Genomic DNA, 21,260 nt, shown 5'->3' with positions numbered 1-21,260 from the left:
TGTATTTTTCCCTTGCCCAATATGAAGTGTCCATCTTTGCCTTTTTTGACTTTTGTTGCTTTAAATTCACGTGTCTGAAAATAAAATTGCAATCCCTCTTTCTTAGCCTCTCTTACTTTTGTCAACACTCCCTTTTAATCATCCCCTCTCCTTGCCCTTTCTTCCTTTCTTTTTTAAATCTTTTTTATCCTCTTGCTCTTCAATCTTTTCATCCTTCTGGTCATGTACCAAAAGGACTCATCAAAACCTTAGGCCAGAGGCACAGTAACTTAAAGAGCTAGAGGAAGTGAAAGAAAAATTAGGGCAAGGAAACAGATACAAGGAAACACTCATGAGGAAGAATCAGTAGAAAAATCCTGGCAACATGAAAAAACAGTCCAGAGCAATCCCCTCAAGTGACCATGAGGTTAGCTACTGCAGAGGATTCCACCTATAGGGAAATATTAGAAATGACAGAAGGGGAATTTAAAATACAGATGATGAAAACAACAAAGGAAATTGCTGAGAAAGTGGAAAATAACCAGAAAACTATGAATGAAATTGCAAAGAAAGTGGAAAGTAACCAAACAACAATGAAGGAAAATGCTGAGAAAGTGGAAAATAACCAAAAGGAAATCCAAAAACAGAATCAAATAAGAGACGAATGATATGAAGAATATAGAAAGGATATAACAAGCTAAAGGAATTGAAGCAGTCAATAAGAGAACTTAAAGATGCAATAGAAAGTATCAACAACAGATTAGATTATGCAGAAGAAAGAATCTCAGAGGTAGAGGACAAAGCTCTTGAGATAACTCAGATACTTAAAGTGGCAGAAAAGAAGAGAGAGAAAGCAGAACGTTCACTGACAGAATTATGGGACATTATGAAGCATTCAAACATATGAGTTATAGGTATCCCAGAAGGGGAAGAAGAATGCCCCAGAGGAATGGAAGCCATACTAGAGAATATTATAAATGAAAATTTCCCAAATATCACCAAAGATTCTGGCGTAGTCCCCTCAGAGGGACATTGGATCCCAGGTTGCCTCAACTCTAACCTAGCTTCTCCAAGACACATTATGATGAACCTATCCAAAATCAAGACAAAAGAAAAGATTCTTCAAGCTTCTAGGAGTAAGCACCAGTTGACCTAAAGGGATAAATCCATCAGGGTGACTGCAGACTTCTCTAATGAAACTTTCCAAGCAAGAAGACAATTGTCATCTACCTTTAATCTACTTAAACAGAACAATTTCCAGGCCAGAATTCTATATCCTGCTAAGTTAAGCTTTAAAATTGATGGAGAACGCAAATCTTTTACTAATATGCAAACATTAATGAAATTTGCCACAAGACCAGCTCTACAGGAAATACTTCAACCTGTTGTACACATTGACCATCACAAGGGACCCTCAGCAAAGTAAGCACCCAGAAATTAAAGGACAGAACCTAGCTTTCACAATGATGCAAAAGACAAAACTAAGCAATGGACTTTCACAAAATAAGATGAATAGAGCACTACCACACTTATAAATTATTTCAATAAATGTTAATGGCTTGAAGTCCCCACTAAAGACACATAGATTGGCTGATTGGATTAAAAAACATGAGCCATAAATTTGCTGTTTGCAGGAAACACACTTAGTCTCAAAAGACAAATTAAAGCTCAGAGTCAAGGGTTGGAAGACAATTTTTCAGGCAAATGCAATCCAGAAGAAAAGAGGGATTGCAATCTTATTTTCCGACACATGTGGATTTAAAGCTACTAAAGTCAAAAAACACAAAGATGGTCACTTCATATTGATCAAGGGAAAAATACAACAAGAAGATATTTCAATTCTAAATATTTATGCACCCAACTTAAATGCTTCCAGATTCTTGAAACAGACCTTACTCAGTCTGAGCAATATGATATCCTATAACACCACAATAACAGGGGACTTTAACACTTCTTTCACAGAGCTGGGCAGATCCTCTAAATAGAATTTAAACAAAGATATAAGAGACTTAAATAAGACCCTAGAACAACTGTCCTTGATAGATGTATATTGAGCACTTCATCCTAAAGATAAAGAATATACATTCTTATCATTGCCCCATGGCACATTCTCCATTTGTTATTTTTGTCTCTTGGATTGTAGTCATCCTAGATGGTAGAATGTGGTATCCAATTGTAGTTTTGATGTGTATTTTCATGATAACTAAGGTTGTTTAGCATTCTTTTATGTGCTTATTGGTCATTCACATATCTTATTTAGCGAAATGTCTATTCAAATTATTTTTCTATTTTGTAAAATGGATTGTCTTATCCTTGGACTCCAATAGAATTTTATATATTCTAATACAAGTCCCTTATCAGAAATATGACTTGCAAATGTTTTCTCCCACTCCATGGGTTGTCTTTTCATTGCCTTGATAGTGCCATTTATAGTATAAGTTTTTAATTTTGTAAAAGTCTAATTCATCTATTTTTGTACTTCCTGTACTATTGGTACCACATGTAAAAAACTATTACCTCAGTCTAGGTCATAAATATTTAAATATTTAAGCCCATGATTACTCCTAAAAGTTTTATTATTTTATCTATTATATAGATATATGACCCATTTTGACTTTTTTTATATGTTGTGAAGTAGGGGTACAAATTTGTGCATGGGGATATCCAGTTGTCCCAGAATTATTTGTAGAATGTGCTGTTCTTTTCCCTATTTAATTGACTTGACAACCAAATGACAATAAATGCAAGAGTATATTTATAGGCTCTCAATTTTAGTCCATTGGTCTATTTGCCCATCTTTATGCCAGTGCCACACTATCTTGATTACAATACCTTTTTAGTAAATTTTGAAATCAGGGGTGTGAATTTTTAAACTGTCCGTCTTTCCATGACTGTTTTGGCTATTTTTGGTTCCTTGCTTTTCCATATAAATTTTATAATTTTTTCAATTTCTGCAAAAAATCTTATTGAAATTTTTATAAGAATTTCATTGAATATTTAGGACACTTTGAGTGATACTACCATATTAGCATGCATCCCTTTTCATTTAGATAATTTTTATTTATTTATTTTTATTACTTGGGACTCAATGAGGGTACAAAGAGTTAGGTTACACTGATTGCATTTGTTAGGTCACGTCCCTCTTATAATTTTATCCCACCCAGAAGAGGCGTGTCATACACCATAACTCCCCACTTCCTGCTCTATCATTCCCTTATCTCCCACCTTGTATTAGATCATCTACTGCCTTCATATTAGAATTGAGTACATTGGACTGTTGCTTCTCTATTCTTGTGATTCTTTACTGAGAAGAATGTGTTTCACCCCAATACAGGTTAATATAAAGATGCAAAGTCTCCATCTTTTTTAATGACTCAATAGTATTCCATGGTATACATATACTACATATTGTTAATCCATTCCTGGGTTAGTGGGCATTTAGGGTGTTTCTATGTTTTGGTGATTGTAAATTGAGCTGCAATAAACAGTCTAGTGCATATGTACTTATGATAGAATGATATTTTTTCTTCTGGGTAGATGCCTAGTAATGGGATTGCAGGATCAAATGGGTGGTCTAATTTGAATTCTTTCAGAATTCTCCAGACTTCCTTTCAAAAAGGTTGGATTACTTTGTAGTCCCACCATCAATGTAAATATTCCCTTTTCTCCACATCCACACCAGCAAATGCATCTTTAAGACTTTGCTATATGGGCCATTCTCACCCATAGGTGGTATCTCAGGGATTTCTTTTCTTTTCTTCTTCTTCTTCTTTTTTTTTTGAGACAGAGTATCACTTTTTCACCCTGGGTAGAGTATTGTGGCCTCATAGCTCACAGCAACCTCAAACTCTTGGGCTTAAGTGATTCTCTTGCCTCAGGCTCCCAAGTAGCTAAAGTTACAGGCACCTGCGACAAAACCTTCCTGTTTTTAGAGATGGGCTCTTGCCCTGGCTCAAGCTGTTCTCAAACCTGTGAGCTCAGCCAATCCACCTTCCTCGGCCTCCCAGAGTGCTAGAATTAAAGACATGAGCCACCGCACCTGCCTTATTAATGAGGGTGGTTTTGATTTGCATTTCTCTGATGATTAGGGACAATGACCATTTTTTTCATATGCTTGTTAGCCATTCGTCTGTTTTCTCTAGCAAAGATTATATTCATGTAATCTGGCATTGTTGGATCTTGTGTTGTTGATTAATTGGAGTTCTTTGTACATTCTAGTTATCAAGCTTTTGTCCAATTCATAATATGCAAATTTCTTTTCCCATTCTGAAGGTGGTCTGTTTGCTTTGATTGTTGGTTCCTTAGCTGTACAGAGCTTTTCAGTTTAATTAGTTTATTTTTGTTGTTGTTGCAATTGCCATGGAAGTCTTCTTCATAAAATCTTTCCCCAGGTGGATATCTTTAAGAGTTTACACCACACTTTCATTGAGGACTTTTATTGTTTCATACCTTAGAGTTAAATCTTTTATCCATCTTCAACAAATTTTTGTAAGTGGTGAAAGGTGTGGGTCCAGTTCCAGTCTTTTACATGTGCTTATCTGGATCTCCCAACATCATTTATTGAATAAGAATTCTTTTCCCCGGTGTATAGTCTTGTTTGATCAAAGAGCAGGTGGCTCTAAAAGGTTAGTTTATATTCAGCTCCAAATTTCAATGTCTCTATTTTTGTGGCAATACCATGCTGTTTTGAACACTATGGCCTTGTATTATAGCCTAAATTCTACTAGGGTGATGCCCCTGGCTTTGTTTTTATTACTTAGAATTGCCTAGGTTACATGTTTTTTTCTCCCTGGTTCCATACAAAATGAAGAATTATTTTCTTCCAAATTTTAAAAATACGATGTTGGTATTTTAATTGGGATTACATTGAATCTATAGATTGTTTTGGGTGGAATAGACGTTTTGACAATGTTGATTCTTCCCAGCCATGAACATCGTATGTTCATCCATTTGTTAATATCTTCTGCTGTTGATTCTCTTAGGGTTTTGTTTGTAGAGTTCCTTAATCTTTTTTGTTAGGTATATTCTTAGGTATTTCAATTTATTTGAAGTTACTGTGAAGGGAATTGTGTCCTTGATTAGTTTTTCATCTTGGCGGTTATTGGCATATACAAAGGCTAATGATTTGTGGACATTGATTTTATATCCTGAGACATTACTGTATTTTTTATCACTTCTAGGAGTCCTTGTGATTGAGTCTTTGGGGCTCTCTAAGTAAAAGATTATATTATTGGTAAAGAGAGTTTGACCTCCTCTTCTTCCATTTGGATTCACTTTATTTCCTTCTCTTTCCTGATTATTTTGGCTAGAACTTTCAGCACTATATTGAATAGTAGTGGCAGTAGAGGACAACCATGTCTGGTTCCAGTTATAAGTAGAAAAGTTTTTAGTTTTACAGCATTCAGTATAATATTAGCAGTGGGTTTGTCATAGATGGCTTTGATCAGTTTAAGAATTGTGCCACCTATGTCTATATTCTTAAGTGTTCTAGTTAGAAAAGGATGCTGAATTTTATCGAATGCTTTTTCTGTATCTATTGAGATCATATGGTCTTTGTTTTTGTTTCTGTTGATAGGGTGAATTACATTTTTGGACTTGTACATGTTAAACCAGTCTTGCATCCTGGGATGAAACCTACTTGATCATGATGTATGACTTTTTTAATATGTAGCTGTAATCTATTGGCTTGGATTTTATTGAGAATTTTTACATCTATATTTATTAGTAAAATTGGTCTGAAATTCTCCCTTTTAGTTAAGTCTTTTCCTGGTTTTGGAATCATGGTGATATTTGCTTTATAGAATGTGTCGGGGAAGATTCCTTCCTTCTCAATTTTTTGGAATATTTTCTGCAGTATATGTATAAGTTCCTCTTTGAAGGTTTGATAGAATTATGGTGTGAAGCCATCTGGACCAGGGTATTTTTTTGTTGGGAGATTTTTTATTTTTTCTTTGATCTCAGTGCTTGAAATTGTTCTGTTCAAAAGATCTATTTCTTCTTGGTTAAGTCTATTCTCCACATTGTGGAATTTCTGGGCATAGAGTTTCTTGTAGTACTCAGTGATAATCTGTTGTATCTCTGTGGCATCTGTTGCTATTTCCCCTTTATCATTTCTTATTGAGGTTATTAGAGATTTTACTTTTCTATTTCTAATCAATATGGCCAAAGGTTTAGCAATTTTATTTTTATTTTTTGAAAATCCAACTTTTTGTTAATTTATTTTCTGAATGATTATTTTGTTTTCAATTTCATTAATCTCTGATTTAATTTTGTTTGTTATTATTATTTTTTACCTTCTGCAGAGTTTGGGATTAGATTGTTCTTTTTCCAATTCCACAATATGGTTCATGAGTTCGTTGGTGTTTTTGTTCTGTTTTTCAAATGTAGGCATCTACTACAATAAATGTTTCTCTTAGGACTGCTTTTGCTGTATGCCAAAGGTTCTGGTAACTTGTGCCTTCATGGTTGCTATGTTTGAGAAAATTAACAAAATGGAGCACTATTTTCTCAATTTCTTCTAAGTATGAAGTTGTTATTTAAATGGAGATTACATTAAATATGTAGATTGTTTTGTATAATATAATCAATACTTTTAACAGTGTTGATTCTTTCCAGCAAATAGCATGTATTTTCTTTAATTTTTAATGTATTTTTCTATTTCCTTTCTCACAGTTTCATAATTCTCTCTGAAGAATTCCTTCCTTTCCTTTCTTAGATATACTCCCAGGTATTTCATTTTATTTGAAGCTATCATGAAGGATATTGTGTCCTTGATTTGCTTCTTGGCTTCATTGTTATTTGCTACTGATTTCTGTACATTGATTTTCTACTCTGTGACATTACTATATTTCTTGATCACTTACAGGAGTATTGTGGTTGAGTCTCTCGGGTTTTCTAAGAATAATATCATATCATCAGCAAAGAGCAAGAGTTTGACTCCTCTGCCCCCATTTGGGTGCCTTTAATATCCTTCTCTTGCCTTATTGCATTGGCTAGAACTTCCAGAAATATGCTGAATAGCAATGGTTATAGTGGACATTCTTGGCTGTTTCCAGTCATAAGTTTTACTTCATTTTCAGATTTACTTCATTCAGTATGATATTGGGTGTGGGTTTGTCATAAATGGCTCATCTATTATGTTGCTGTAGGAAATCATATTGTTCAGACAGGTTAGGATTTGTTTTGTAAATCTGGAAGCATTTAAGTTGAATGCACATATACTTATAATTGATAATTCTTATTATTATATTTTTCCCTTAACCAGTATATAATGTCCATCTTTGTCTTTCTTTACTTTTGTTGCTTTAAATCTATTTGTATCTGCAAATAAAATTGTAGCTTTTCCTTTCTTCTGATTTCCATTTGCCAGAAATATTGTTTTCCAACCCTTTACCTTGAGTCATCTTTTGTCCTTAGAGGTTAGATGTGTATTCTGAAGACTACATATAGTTGGTTTGTGCTTTTTTTTTTTTTTTTTTTTTTTTTTTTTGGTTTGTGCTTTTTTTATCTAGTCTTCTAGCTTGTGCCTCTTTAATGGGGTATTCAGGCCATTCATATTTATTGAGGGAATCGATAAATTGGTAGAATTCTTTTTATTTCATTTTTTGGAGATCTGACACCCTGTTTTATCACTTGGGCCATTGTGGAAGCTATATTTTGACCTTTAATTTCCAGGGATTGTAACTGGTGGTCCATTGTGATGGTCTGTGCATAGTATGGGTTTGAATACTTCCTTCAGAGCTAGTTTTGTATAGAATATTTCCTCAATAATTGTTTGTAAGGAAAAGATTTAATTTCTTCACCAAATAGGAAATTTAGTTTGGCAAGATACAGGATCCTAGGCTGGATGCAATTTTGTTTGATAAAGTTGAAAGTCCAAACCCAATCTCTTCTGGCTTATAAAATTTCAACTGCAAATTCAACTATCCTCTGATGAATCTTCCCCTGAAAGTCAGCTGGTGCTCAATCCCGGCTGCTTGTAGAATTTTCCCTTTCATTTTGACCTTGTCCATGTTCAGTACAATGTGTCTAGAAAATGCTCTGTTTATATTGAGATGAACTAGGGTTCGATATCCATGTAAAAGGAGTATGTCAGAATTTTTGGTGATGCTTGGGAAATTTTTAGTTTTGACATTTTCTAGTAGGGATTCCACACTTTTGGGTCACAATTCTACTCCTTCAGGAATACCTATAATTTGTATGTTTGCACATTTAATGATGTCCCCTAATTCTCTAAGAGATTGTTTTGCTTTTCCTCTCTTCTTTTCTGCTTCTTTAAATAACTGAGTTTATTCAAGAGCCTTAACCTCTAGCTCTGAGATTCTTTCTCAAGAGAAAGGGAAAGGTGCAGTAGAGAATATCAACTCTACTCTTTTTCAATTCCTTAAGCTTCTAGATATCCCTTCTAATTTTTATCATGTCTTTCATTCTTTTCTTCGGATCTTTTGAATATCCTTTGGGTTGTTGTCCACTTTTCCTTTAATTCCCTTCATCATTTTACCCAGTCATACTCTAAATCTCTTTCTCTTATTTGCACAATTTCTTTATAGGTGGGATCCTCTGTAGTAGTTGCCTAATGATCCCTGGGGGTGAGAGGGTTGTTGATTTGTTCTGGTGCTTCATGTCACCAGAATTTTCTTGTTGTTTCCTTGTATGTGTTTTGTTCTTGTGCACTCCTTTACCGTACTTTATCCCTCACTTTCTCCTTCCCCTTAATTTTCTTTGTCTCTGTGCTTGTAGGTTGTAGTGGTCTTCTGGTATAGGGACAAAAGGGAGAGATTTTCTCTTGCTTGACTTCACCAGATAAGACTTTCAGCACTGTGCTTAATAGCAGTGGTCATAGTGGGCATCCTTGTCTAATTCCAGTTCTAAGTGTAAATGCTTTCAGTTCTACTACATTCTATATTATATTGGCTGTGTGTTTGTTGTAGATTGCTTCTATCAGTTTAAGAAATTTCCAACCTGGCTTTGCACCTATAGCACAGTGTTTATGGCACCAGCCACATACACCAAGTGTGGCAGATTCAAACTGAGCCTGGGCCAGCTAAACAACAATGACAACTAAAACAAAAAATAGCCAGGTATTGTGGCAGGTACCTGTAGTGCCAGCTACTTGGGAGGCTGAGGTAAAAGAATCACTTAAGCCCAAGAGTTTGAGGTTGCTGTGAGCTGTGACACTAGGGTACTCTACTGAGGGTCACATAGTGAGACTCAGTCTAAAAAAAAAAGAAAGAAAGAAATGAAAAAAAATAAGTTTCCAACCTATGCATAGTTTCTTAAGTGCTTTTGTCAGAAAATATGCTACAATTTGTCAAAAGCCTTTTCTGCATTAATTGAGAAAATCATATGGTGCTTATTTTTGATGTTATTTATGTGGTGAATTACATTAACGGATTTACATATGTTGAACCAACCTGCATCCCGGGGATAAAATCCACTGAAAACAGTGCAAAGGGAGGACAGAAAGAAAAGTAAAAGGAAAAAGGTTAAGAAAAAATGAAAAGAAAGCAAGACAGAAGAAAACACGAATATTAATGGCTTTGTGTAGGGTGCAGTGACCCACACCTGCAATTCTAGTACTCTGGGAAGCCAGGGTGGGTGGGTACCCTGAGGTCAAGAGTTCCTTATGAGGCTGACCAAGAACAAGATCCTACCATCACCATATATAGAAATAAATCAGTCACATCTCATGGCAGGGACCTACCAATATTATCCCTTCAGAGTCCAAAACTAGAGAGACGCCAAAGCTCAGGCATTTGAGGCCTTTGTGAGCCATGCCAATGCCTTGGAATCCCAACACAGGCCTTCTCAAAGCAAGTCTCTGTCCTAGAAATAAAATATAGAACAAAATGGAGCAAAACAAATCACAAAAATAAAAAAGGATTTTTTGTTTTTATTTTTATTTTTTATTTTTTTATTAAATCATAGCTGTGTACATTGATATAGTCATGGGGCATCATTCACTAGCTTCACAGACCATTTACCAAGTTTCACATATACCATTGTAAAATGCACCGCTGGTGTAATCCCACCAATCCCCTTCTCTCTACCCAACTTCCCCCTCCCTACCCTCCCTTTCCCCTTTCCCCCTATTCTTAGGTTGTAACTGGGTTATAGCTTTCATGTGAAAACCCTAAATTAGTTTCATTGTAGGGCTGAGTACATTGGGTACTTTTTCTTCCATTCTTGAGATACTTTACTAAGAAGAATATGTTCCAGCTCCATCCATGTAAACATGAAAGAGGTAAAGTCTCCATCTTTCTTTAAGGCTGCATAATATTCCATGGTGTACATATATCACAATTTATTAATCCATTCGTGGATTGATGGGCACTTGGGCTTCTTCCATGACTTAACAATTATGAATTGGGCTGCAATAAACATTCTGGTACAAATATCTTTGTTATGATGTGACTTTTGGTCTTCTGGGTATATGCCCAGTAGAGGGATTACAGGATTGAATGGCAGATCTATTTTTAGATCTCTAAGTGTTCTCCATATCTCTTTCCAAAAGGAATGTGGATCAAAGATTTAAACTTAAGACATGAAACTATAAAAATACTAGAGGAGAGTGCAGGGAAAACCCTTGAAGAAATCTGTCTGGGTGAGTATTTTATGAGGAGGACTCCCCCGGGCAATTGAAGCAGCTTCAAAAATACACTACTGGGACTTGATCAAACTAAAAAGCTTCTGCACAGCCAAGAACACAGTAAGTAAAGCAAGCAAACAGCCCTCAGAATGCGAGAAGATATTTGCAGGTTATATCTCTGACAAAGGTTTAATAACCAGAATCCACAGAGAACTCAAATGCATTAGCAAGAATAGAACAAGAGATCCCATCACAGGCTGGGCAAGAGATTTGAAGAGAAACTTCTCTGAAGAAGACAGGCACATGGCCTTCAGACATGTGAAAAAATGCTCATCATCTTTAATCATCAGAGAAATGCAAATCAAAACTACTTTGAGATACTATCTAACTCCAGTGAGACTAGCCTATATCACGAAATCCCAAGACCAGAGATTTTGGCACGGATGTGGAGAAAAGGGAACACTTTTGCACTGCTAGTAGGAATGCAAAAAGGATTTTTTGGTTGTTGCTTGAGAGATTTATGAGGGAAAGGTGGGGGGGAAAGCTACAAAAAGAAAGAACATAGGAGACAAATGAAAAAAGGAAGAAAAAGGACAAGAACACCCATAACAGAAAGACCTTGATACAAAAAAAAAAAAAAACGAAAGAAAAAAGGGGAAAAAATCAAAAACTAAAAAAAATATAAATCGATATATTGCTTGGACACCAGGGAGCACTACGAAAAGAGAACCTATGTATATGGCAATATATTGCCTGGACACCAGGAGGCGCTGCAGGGTTAGGAAATGAACAACAACAACAAAAGCATGACGATTCTGCTGTGTGATGGGGGCAGGAAGTTACTACCTACCCTGTTTCCCCAAAAATAAAACATCCTCCGAAAATAAGACCTACTTACAGGTTTCCTTCTGGGTGAAATATAAGGCATCCCACGGAAAATAAGGCCCTCCCCCAGGCTCTGTCTCGGAATGAAAATTAATTTATGTTAAACTGGTTGCTAGGGCCACCCCTACTGGCATCTAGCAAACAGTGATGTTAAGCGGAGTCCTGACGTCACTGCTGTGTGGAGTCAGAGCCGGAGGTCCGAGTGAGCTGTGAGCGCCGGGCAGGAGAGAGGAGGAGACTTTTTCAGATGCCTGTAGAAGAACAGGAGGATCAGAGTGGACGGGTCGCGGTGAACAATAAATGTGTACCGTATTCTTCTTCATGGAAAAATAAGACATCCCCTGAAAATAAGACCTAGAGCATCTTTGGAAGCAAAAATTAATATAAGACACTGTTTTATTTTGGGGGAAACAGGGTAGTTGCCCTGGAGACTTAGTCTTATTTTCCTGGTTTATTTGATTTTAATCTGAATGGGGTTGGGGCACAAGCCTTCAATCTCCATAGGGTTAGGGGCCAGAACTTAAGCCAGACTTCATGGGAGACATGCCTCAACACTCCAAACAATTCTCTGAGACCACAAAGGGGTAGGTGCAGTTGGCTTGATCTGCCCAACTGACCTGTGTCTCCATAGGAGTCAGTCCAACGGTGCAGGCAAAGCTCAGAGCTAGTCAAGCGCTGGACCCCTGGAAACTGTTCTTCCCCTGCAACTACCTCTCCTACAGTAACGGAGCCCTGGCTGCTGGCCTTCTGCCAAGCAGTCCTGGAGTTCAAACTTACCTTCCAGGTGCCATTCAAGATTGTTTGTCACCTGGGCCCACGCAACATTGTTCCAGTAAGCTTTTAAGTTCAAAAAGCATAAAATGCCTTGCCCGTCTCCAGCCCTTTACCAATGGACTCCTTTCTGTGTGCACCCTGGAGACCAAAAGGATCTCAGATCCTGCTCATTTCACCCCATTCCCCATGGGGTGGATGGACCCTCCCAGAGTTCAGTCCAGTCCCCAGTCGGCACCTATGGAGTGCTGTGGTGGGGAGGGGGAGACTCACCTCAGGATTGATCCCTCAGGGATTCCATGTGTAGGCTTTGTCCTTGGGACACCCGACTCCCTCACACACACTTCCTGTGCAGGTTTTCCTCTGCTCCTGACTTCCTTGGTTCCTGGAGTCCCTTGCTTTCTCAGTGTTCCCTCACAATGATGATTCTGGACCAGACAGTCCAGTAAGAAGTGGCTGGAGTCCCATCACCCTGATCTTACTGCCATCTTGGAGCTGAGCCTCATTTTCCTTTTCATTCTATTTTTTTTTCCTCTTTTGCCTTTGTATTTCAAATAGTGTGCCTTCCTGCTCATTAATTCTTTCTTCTGCTTGATCAACTCTTCCATTAAGAGACTTTGATCCATTTTTCAGTTTGTCAATTGAATGCATCAGTATTAAAATGTCTGCTTGATTTTTTTAAAAAATTAATCTCTTTGTTAAACTTCTTTGATAGGTTTCTGAAGTTTACCTATCTCCATCGCTCTGGGATTGTTCACTAGTACCTTAGTTAGCTCATTTGGTGAGGTCATGTTTTCCTGGGTGGTTTTTTTTTTTTTTTTTTTTGGTTTTGTTTTGTTTTTTGATACAGAGCCTCAAGCTGTTTTCCTGGGTAGAGTGCCGTGGCATCACAGCTTACAGCAACCTCCAACTCCTGGGCTCAAGCGATTTTCCTGCCTCCACCTCCCAAGTAGCTAGGACTACAGGCGCCTGCCACAACACCTGACTATTTTTGTCATTGTTGTTTGGCGGGCTGGTCTGGATCAAACCTGCCGGCTCAGGTGTATGTGTCTGGCACCTTAGCCGCTTGAGCCACAGGCACCAAGCCTTCCTGGGTGTTCTTGATTCTTGTGGATATTCCTTAATGTCTGAGTACTGAAGAGTTAAGTATTTATTTTAATTTTTGACATCCTTCTTGAGGCTTTCCAGATATTCATAAGAAATTTAGTTTTGTGATCTAGTATTTTGGACACGATAGCTATATCAGTGCTGGGGACACCCTAAACCCATCAATGCTGTGATTTTTGTAGACTCCTGGTGTTACTGCTTTAGTGGACTTGGGTAAGATATGGAAGAATTCCTTGAATTACTAGGGAAAGTTGTTTATTCTTTCCCCTTATTCTCTGTGCTGGGATGTTGGAGTTAGGGGAGGAGTGATGTGGGCACTACTCCATTTCCACTGCAGCTATTACTACTTCAGCTGACATCTAAAGCTAGCCCAGTCTCATTCAAAGCCCAGGATGACTGTTGTCTGGCTGCCTTTGATGTTTATTCAAAGCCCTAAGGCTCTCTAGTCAGTATGTGGTGAATCTTTCTTCCCTTCTTGGTAGGGTGTTTCCCTATGGGACAGGTTGAATGTAGCAATGCCATCAATAAACTAAGACCTGAATTTAGGGACCTCGTGAGTCTGCTTGAGCTCATGACCTAGTTGCAAAGCAAAGAACTCTGAACTCTTTCCTTTCCCCAAGTGGAAGAAGAGTTTTTCTGAGCTACACTGTCTAGAGTTGGAATAGGGTTGACATAGGCACTGGCTTTGCTCCAGCTTCTGGTGTCTCTCTGTGTCATGTACATTCCATGTCCACTGTCTCTGAGCCAGCATAGCCACTAGAATTGCCCAAGGACTGCATCCCTTGTAGTTTGACTACCTTAGGAATGTATTCCAGCCCACAGGCCACTTTTTGTCAGCTGGTTGTGGGGTGGAACTCAGGTTTTGGGATAGAGGAGGCACCTGGCGAGGTTGATTCTAAATACTCCCTCTATGGGAACCTGCATTATTCTGCCTGTACTGTGTTCCCTTGTGATGGGGCAGCCTTGAGTTCCAGTGCAAAGTCTCATAATCACTTGATTGTCCCTCCCTTGGGCACACAGATTCTATCTCTACTGAGTCCACTGGTGTGGCACTACTGGGACTCATAGAATGAGTCGAGAAGTATGTACTACTATTTTATTTTCTGGAAAAGTTTATAATAATTACTATCATTTCTTTGTTAAATTTTTACTAACTAGCGAAGCTATACTGGGCTGGAGATTACATTGTGTGAAAGTATCTGATTGCAAATTCAATTTTTAAAGTTGTCTTATAGTTCGGATTATCTATTTCTTTTTGCATAAGCTTTTATAGTTTGTATCTCTCAATGAATTTATGCATTTCACCTAGGTTATCAAGTTTTTTGGTATAATATTCCTTTGTTACGCTTTCAAAGATTGTAGGATCTATAGTGATACTCCTCTTTTTCTTGATACTTATAAATTGTGTATGTTCTCTCTTTCTTTGGTAATCCATCTGGCTAGAGCTATAGAAATTTTAGTGATATTCTCAAAGAAAATATTTTCCATTTAACTTATTTTCCTCTACTGTTTCCCTGTTTTATATTTCACTAATTTCTTCTTATATGTTTATTTTTTTCTTATGTTATTTTTCCACTTATTCTCTTTTTTCCAGTTTCTAAGCTTAGGCATATATGCCATTAATTTCAGACCATTCTTTTCTAATATAAGTTTTTACTGCTATAAAATTCCACTTAAGTACTATGTTAGCTGTATCCCAAAATTTTGATAAGTTGTGTTTTTATTTTCTAGTATTTTTTTATTTCTTTTTCATTTATACATTGATCCGTGAGTTATTTAAAATGTTATTTATTTATTCATTCATTAATTGTTTCAGAGTATTGTGGAGGTGCATACATTTTGGTCAAGTTCTGAAATAGTTGGGAATTTTCCAAATATCCTTCTGTTGATGATTGCTAATTTTTTTATTATGGTCAGAGAACATACTTTATATATAATTTCAATAATTTTCTATTTATTGAAACTTGTTTTGTGGCTCAGAATACGAATTCTTCTGGTAAATGTTCCATATGTTCTGGAAAATAGAATGTGCATTGTTATTGACGGGTAGACTTTTATAAATGTCATTTTGATCAATTTGGTTAATAGTGTTGTTTACTTTCACTTATTTTCTTTCTACTTCTTATAGCAACTATCTTGAAAGGTAATCCAAAATCTTGAATTCTAGTTGTATATATTTTTTTCCTTTCAGTTCTATCAATTGTTTCACATATTTTGAATTTCTGTTTTGAGTGTTATGTTCTATTGATGAACATTTAGGATTGCTACATGTTGTTGATGAACTGATGCCTTTATCATTAGTCCTTTTTCTGTGTACAAATGCTACTAGATTTGAAAGCTACTTCATCTGATATCAATATAACCATTCTAGCTTTCTTTGGCTTAGAGATTGCATGTATATGTGTTCCTCTCCTTTTACTTTATTAGTTTCATTGTATTTAAAGTGTTATGGCATATGGTTTGTATTTATAAATAGCATATATAATTGGGTCTTGAATTTTGATATAATTTAATAATCTTTTCCTTTTAATTGGAGTGTTTAGATCTTAGATATTTAATGTGGTTATCTAAAATTGAATTTAAATTTATCATCATGCCATTTGTTTTCATTCTATTCCATATTTCCTTTGCTCCCCTTTTACTCTCTTCCTTAGGATTATTTTTTCATGATTGCATTTCATGTATTTTATTTGTTATTTAGATATACTTCCTTTTATGATTGCAATAGAGCTTACAGTATTATTCTTTGAGTCTACCTTTACATAATACACACCATCACATGTAACTTTAGGTTAGTAAACTTCCATTTCCCCTTCATGATCTATTTGCTATATATATATATATATATATATATATATATCCCTCAAATACATTATTATTTGTTATTTCAACAATTATCTTCAATTATCTTTTAAAGAAATATTAACAATAAGAAAAACAATGTTGTAAACTTGCCTGAATATTTACCTTTTCTGGTCCTATGGATTCGTTTGCTTAGATTCACATTTTTATCTTTTATCATTTTCCCTCTGTCTTAAGGACTTCTTTAATATTTGTTATCACATTGCTTTTCTGGTGAAGACTGCTCTTAGCTTTTTATGTCTGAAAACAGTATTTTGTCTTCATTACTTCAAAAATATTATTTGCTGTGAATAAACTAGTAATCTGGTAGGTTTTTTTTTTTTTTTAAGGAATTTAAAAGTCTGATTTTACTGTCTGCTGACTTTCATTATTCCTGAGAAATTTTCTGGTTGTCTTACTATTTTTGTTCTTTGAGTAATGTTCTTTTTTATTTTAATATTTTAAAGATTATCTACAATAGGTTTTCAGCAATTTTATAAAGATGTACCTCTTTGTAGTTTTCTTCATGTTTAGTCTCCTTGAGGTTCAGAGAATCTTGGATATGTGTTTATAGCTTTTCATCAAATTTGGAAATAATTTGGTTATTTCTTCAATTATTTTTGTCTTCTTGCCAATCCTTCAGGATCTCAATTATACATAAATAAGGAAGATCACTTCATATCTTCCACATATCACTTATGCTATGTACAATTTTTTGTCTTTTTTCTTTATGTTTTATTTTGAATTTTTTTATGTCTTCAAATGTACTAGTCTTTTCTCCTGCAGCATCTAATCTGCTGTTAATCCCATCTAATATATTTTTTCATCTTTGGAAGTCCAGCACGGATCCTTTTTATATCCTTCATTTCTCTACTCATTGAGATCCTGATTTCCTCTAACTTCTTGAACATAAATATTTTGTTTCTAAGAAATGTATCTTTGCCTACTCATTTTTTTTTACCAGTGTTTTTTCTTGGTCTATTTCTACTAATTCATTTTTCTCTTCACTGTTAATAATATCTTCCTGTTTGATTACATGAATACTAACTTTTTCTTTTTTTGCAGTTTTTGGCCGGGGCTGGGTTTGAACCCACTACCTCTGGCATATGACCCTACTCCTTAGAGCCACAGGTACTACCCTCATGAATACTAACTTTTTATTGAGAGAGATATTATAATTTTACATAAAGTTTTGATTTTTTTTTTTTTTTTGGTATTACTTAAATATTTGGGGTTTTGTTTTCAAGTAGTTAAGTACTTGGAAACAATTTAATATATTTAAGCCTTGCTTTTAAACTCTTGCAGGAACAACCTGCAATCCAAGGCTACTTTCATCCTGCTGCTAAGGGAATACTCTCCTGTGGTATCTATCTGATGCCACCTATATTAGGAAATTTTTCCACTCTCAGTATGGAACACAAAGTATTACCATCCCTATGTGAGCTCCAAAGATTGCCAGACTGTTCCTTTCCAGGAGTTCTTTCCTCAGTCTTGATAGCTTCCTTCCTGAGTATACTGATCAGTATTTACCCAAGACTCCTGAGGAAGTCTATATATATGTCCTGACCTTTCTTAATCTATGTAGCTTTCTCCTATCTGGTATTCTGCCCCACACATTCTAGCTTCCTTTGACTAAATTTACTCTAACCACGGTCATCTCAACTTGATGAAACTGCTAGAATCTGTTTGGCTTTCTTTTCCCTATCCTGTAACCAAGAAAATCTCTTCAGGTAGTGAGCAAGCCACTTGTCATTTGTTTTCCTTCTTTAAGAACACTGTCTTGTGCTGCCAGTGGTCCATCAGAGCCAGAAGCAGAAGTCTCTTCCCTTTATTTTCTAGATAATAATTGTAGTAAATCTTTGTCCAATTAAAGGGGATTTTCTTTTAAAAACAATTAAGTCATTCAGAGCTAACCTGGGTTAATAAGGGCAATCAAACTAGAAACAACAAAAAATGAATAAGACACTTATATTCCACATTTACCAAGTTTCACATATACCTTTGTAAGATGCACTGCTGGTGTAATCCCACAAATCCCCTAAATGTAGAAGGTAAGTGTCTTGGCACAGTAACTGAGAGAATGCCAGGAAGGCTATGTTAACCAGTGTGATGAAAGTATGTCAAACGGTCTCTGAAGCTAGTGAATGATGCCATATGATCATATCAATGTACACAGCTATGATTTAATAAAAAATAAATAAATAAAAAATAAACCCATTCATAAGAAATAAAAAGGAATCTCTAAAAAGACAAAAAAAAAATGAATAAGTTATTTTCTCATGCAGCCTATAAACCTATGTTTATTTTCTCATGAAGCCTATGTTTTAATGTATAAACCAACTCTTTTCTTGTGTATAGATACAGGACACAATATCCAATCCTGGGCCTTCTGTGTGATGACTATGAATATATACCACCAGGTAGTGACACACGGACTATTGTCATTGAGAAAACAGAAGACAAATGGAGTTGTGTAAGTTCACTTGGGCATTTTTAGGCCTATTTTGGCTATTTCTTAACTGCCTTTATAAATTAAGGTAAAATATCAAAAGAACTAAAAACCTTGAGTATTTTTTTTCTCAAGATTTTCAACATTTCCATAGTGGGAATTAAGGAACTCTGGAAAGATTCAGACATAAGGTAATATAACTGATTATTTAAACTATAGTAAGTTAGGATTTTTACCCTAAAGAGAAAGATTAGCAGTATCTTAATTTTATTTCCTTGCATATCTCAGGAGTTACTGAACTGATTCCATTCAAATTTTCTAAAAAAAAGTTTCCCTTTTTCTAAAACAGGTAGCAAATGTCTTATACAATAATGAAGGGAAGTGGAGGTAGAGAGATGCATGTTTTAATAGAATTTGTCTTATATAATCTTGAATGTGGTTATTATTACTGTGGGATTATATTTTTTAGGATTTTAAAAGAAGAGGCATTTTTTTCCCACTAGATTATAAGATAGATACTCCAGCTTTAAATTCCACAGTAATAATGAGGCTGCTGAAGAGCATGTTGTATTTAAGGTACTATAATATCTACCCTTCCTTCTAAAACATCCTCCACGATGACCAGGTGATATGAACCCTAGCAGTTTTCTAAATGGTCCAGTCCATTGCTAAGGATTAACTTTCTTCTTATGAAGGACTGAAAGCTACTTTCCTAAAACTTTTACTTTTTGACTTATTAACCTTTAAAGTAGCGATCATGAAACAGGGGAGACACAGTTGCCTCTCAATATCCATGAAATCAATATCTGCAGATAATCATGTCCCTGTGTAAAATGGTATAGCATAGCATTTGTATATAATCTATGCAAACCCTTGCATATACTTTGAATCATCTCTAGATTACTTACAATAGCTACCACAATGTGAATGTTACGCACATACTTAGTAGTTATTATTGTACTGTTTGGGGAATAATGACAAGAAAATAAATCTGTACATGTTGAGTACAGACACAAATTTTACCCAGATATTATTCATTTGTGGTTGGTTTTCATCTTCTGGGTTATCTACGGGTACAGAAGACATGGACATGGAGAGCTGACTATATACAGTATATGTATATTCCCTAGCACATTTTTTTTTTTCTCCAGGGGCAATTCTACCACCTTCAAGATATTTAGCACTGTCTGGAGAAATTACCAAGTGTTTGAGTATTATTGACATCTAGTGGGTAAAGGCCAAGGATGGTGCTAAACATACTATACATTGTGCAAGACAGTCCTCCAAAACAAAGAATTATCTAGCCCAAAGTGTTAATAGCACTGAGGTTGAGACACTCTTCTAACAAAATAGAATGTTCTTGAGTTATTTTTCCTAATTATATACTCCTGCACTACTGTAAGAAATTCTAATAGTAATCCACTGATAGTGATCATAGGAATGTATGATGTATCCTCAAGTTCAATAGACAGAAAAAAGAATGAGAATCTAAGCTCTTAAATCATACAGAATCTAACTTAAAACATTGTGAAAATGAAAACTTTTGATTTTTTTATATTAGAATTTCCCATATGTTAATCATCTTAGGTACTAAAATTAGGCAAAACTAACTACAGTTATTGAAGTAAAGAAGAGATTATTCCTGGGGAGGTATAACTGATTGCAAGGGAGCACAAGGAGGGCTTCTAGAAGGTATTAATAATGCACTATTTCTTTATCTGGATAATAGTTGCATATGCATGTTCAGTTTGGGAAAGTTCATTTAGTTGAATGCTTGTAGTATGACCATTTTTTTCTACATGTTTATAATATTTCAATAGAAGTCTTAGATGCTTATGAATATTATATGACCAATAGATAGATATATAAATATCAACCAAAGAGACTGTAGAACCTTTTGAAGAAATTTTAAAATTATACTTCAGATGCATAGTTAATAAAATGAAGCCTCTGTCAAATAATTCATTTTGAAAAGTACTCACAATAATTAAAATATAAAAACGTATTTTGGTCAAACTAGCTCAAATATTTGAGTAAAAAAAAATCAGAAATTTCTTATCCCTTCTTTAAATACAACTAAGCTATCAGCCTTGTAAATATGGTTGTTTTAATGTAAGCAACCAATGTTTAATAATCCCAAAATAAGAATAACTGAATAATTTGAGCTTTGATATATGCTGTTTCTCTTAGGTCAGTAATTTGTTGAAAATTACTTATTACTAATTTGATAATAAAAATGAATACTGAGAAGCAACTGGAGCTACTTACCATGGGTACCCCAGAGTTGGCAACAGTATGAGTACTGCTGAAGAGTCTATAGAACCAGTGCTATTATTTGTCTTTTCATAAAAAATATGCATCAATAAACATCAAACTTGATAGGAGTCTGAAGGGAGTATAGACACTGATAGGAAGTTCAAAATGTATTTAAGTTCATAGATGATAGACCCATATTTATTAACAGAGATTTGGGAATATTTAACCTCTAAATATGACACTAAGGAGGAAATCAACTCAATCCTCCTTCCCTTCTGCTTAAAGTTATGTGAAATATATACCTTGACTAAAATTAGGTAAATCACTGTTCCATTAAATATGTATATAAAATAGTAAACAAAAGTTGAATGCATACCACTCGGT

The 21,260-nt window shown here is 35.4% G+C and overlaps 1 protein-coding gene across 6 annotated transcripts in view; it reads left to right on the top strand.

Moving 5' to 3' along the window:
- POF1B (POF1B actin binding protein) overlaps window positions 1-21,260 on the top strand; it is a 135,157-nt gene that overhangs the window by 111,026 nt on the left and 2,871 nt on the right. For 4 of the 6 annotated variants that reach the window (XM_053581029.1, XM_053581030.1, XM_053581026.1 and 1 more), the window contains one exon: window positions 18,530-18,644. In XM_053581029.1, the coding sequence (XP_053437004.1) occupies window positions 18,530-18,644 (115 nt within the window). Of the gene's footprint in view, window positions 1-18,529; window positions 18,669-21,260 lie in introns of those variants that run through there. The other 2 variants (XM_053581025.1, XM_053581031.1) reach the window with 1 other exon arrangement.

The sequence above is a fragment of the Nycticebus coucang genome, chromosome X, assembly GCF_027406575.1.
Source record: "Nycticebus coucang isolate mNycCou1 chromosome X, mNycCou1.pri, whole genome shotgun sequence".
In the NCBI taxonomy this organism is placed as follows: Eukaryota; Metazoa; Chordata; class Mammalia; order Primates; family Lorisidae; genus Nycticebus; species Nycticebus coucang.
The sequence above is the reverse complement of the archived record's forward strand: the minus strand, read 5'-3'. Positions and strand labels throughout refer to the sequence as shown.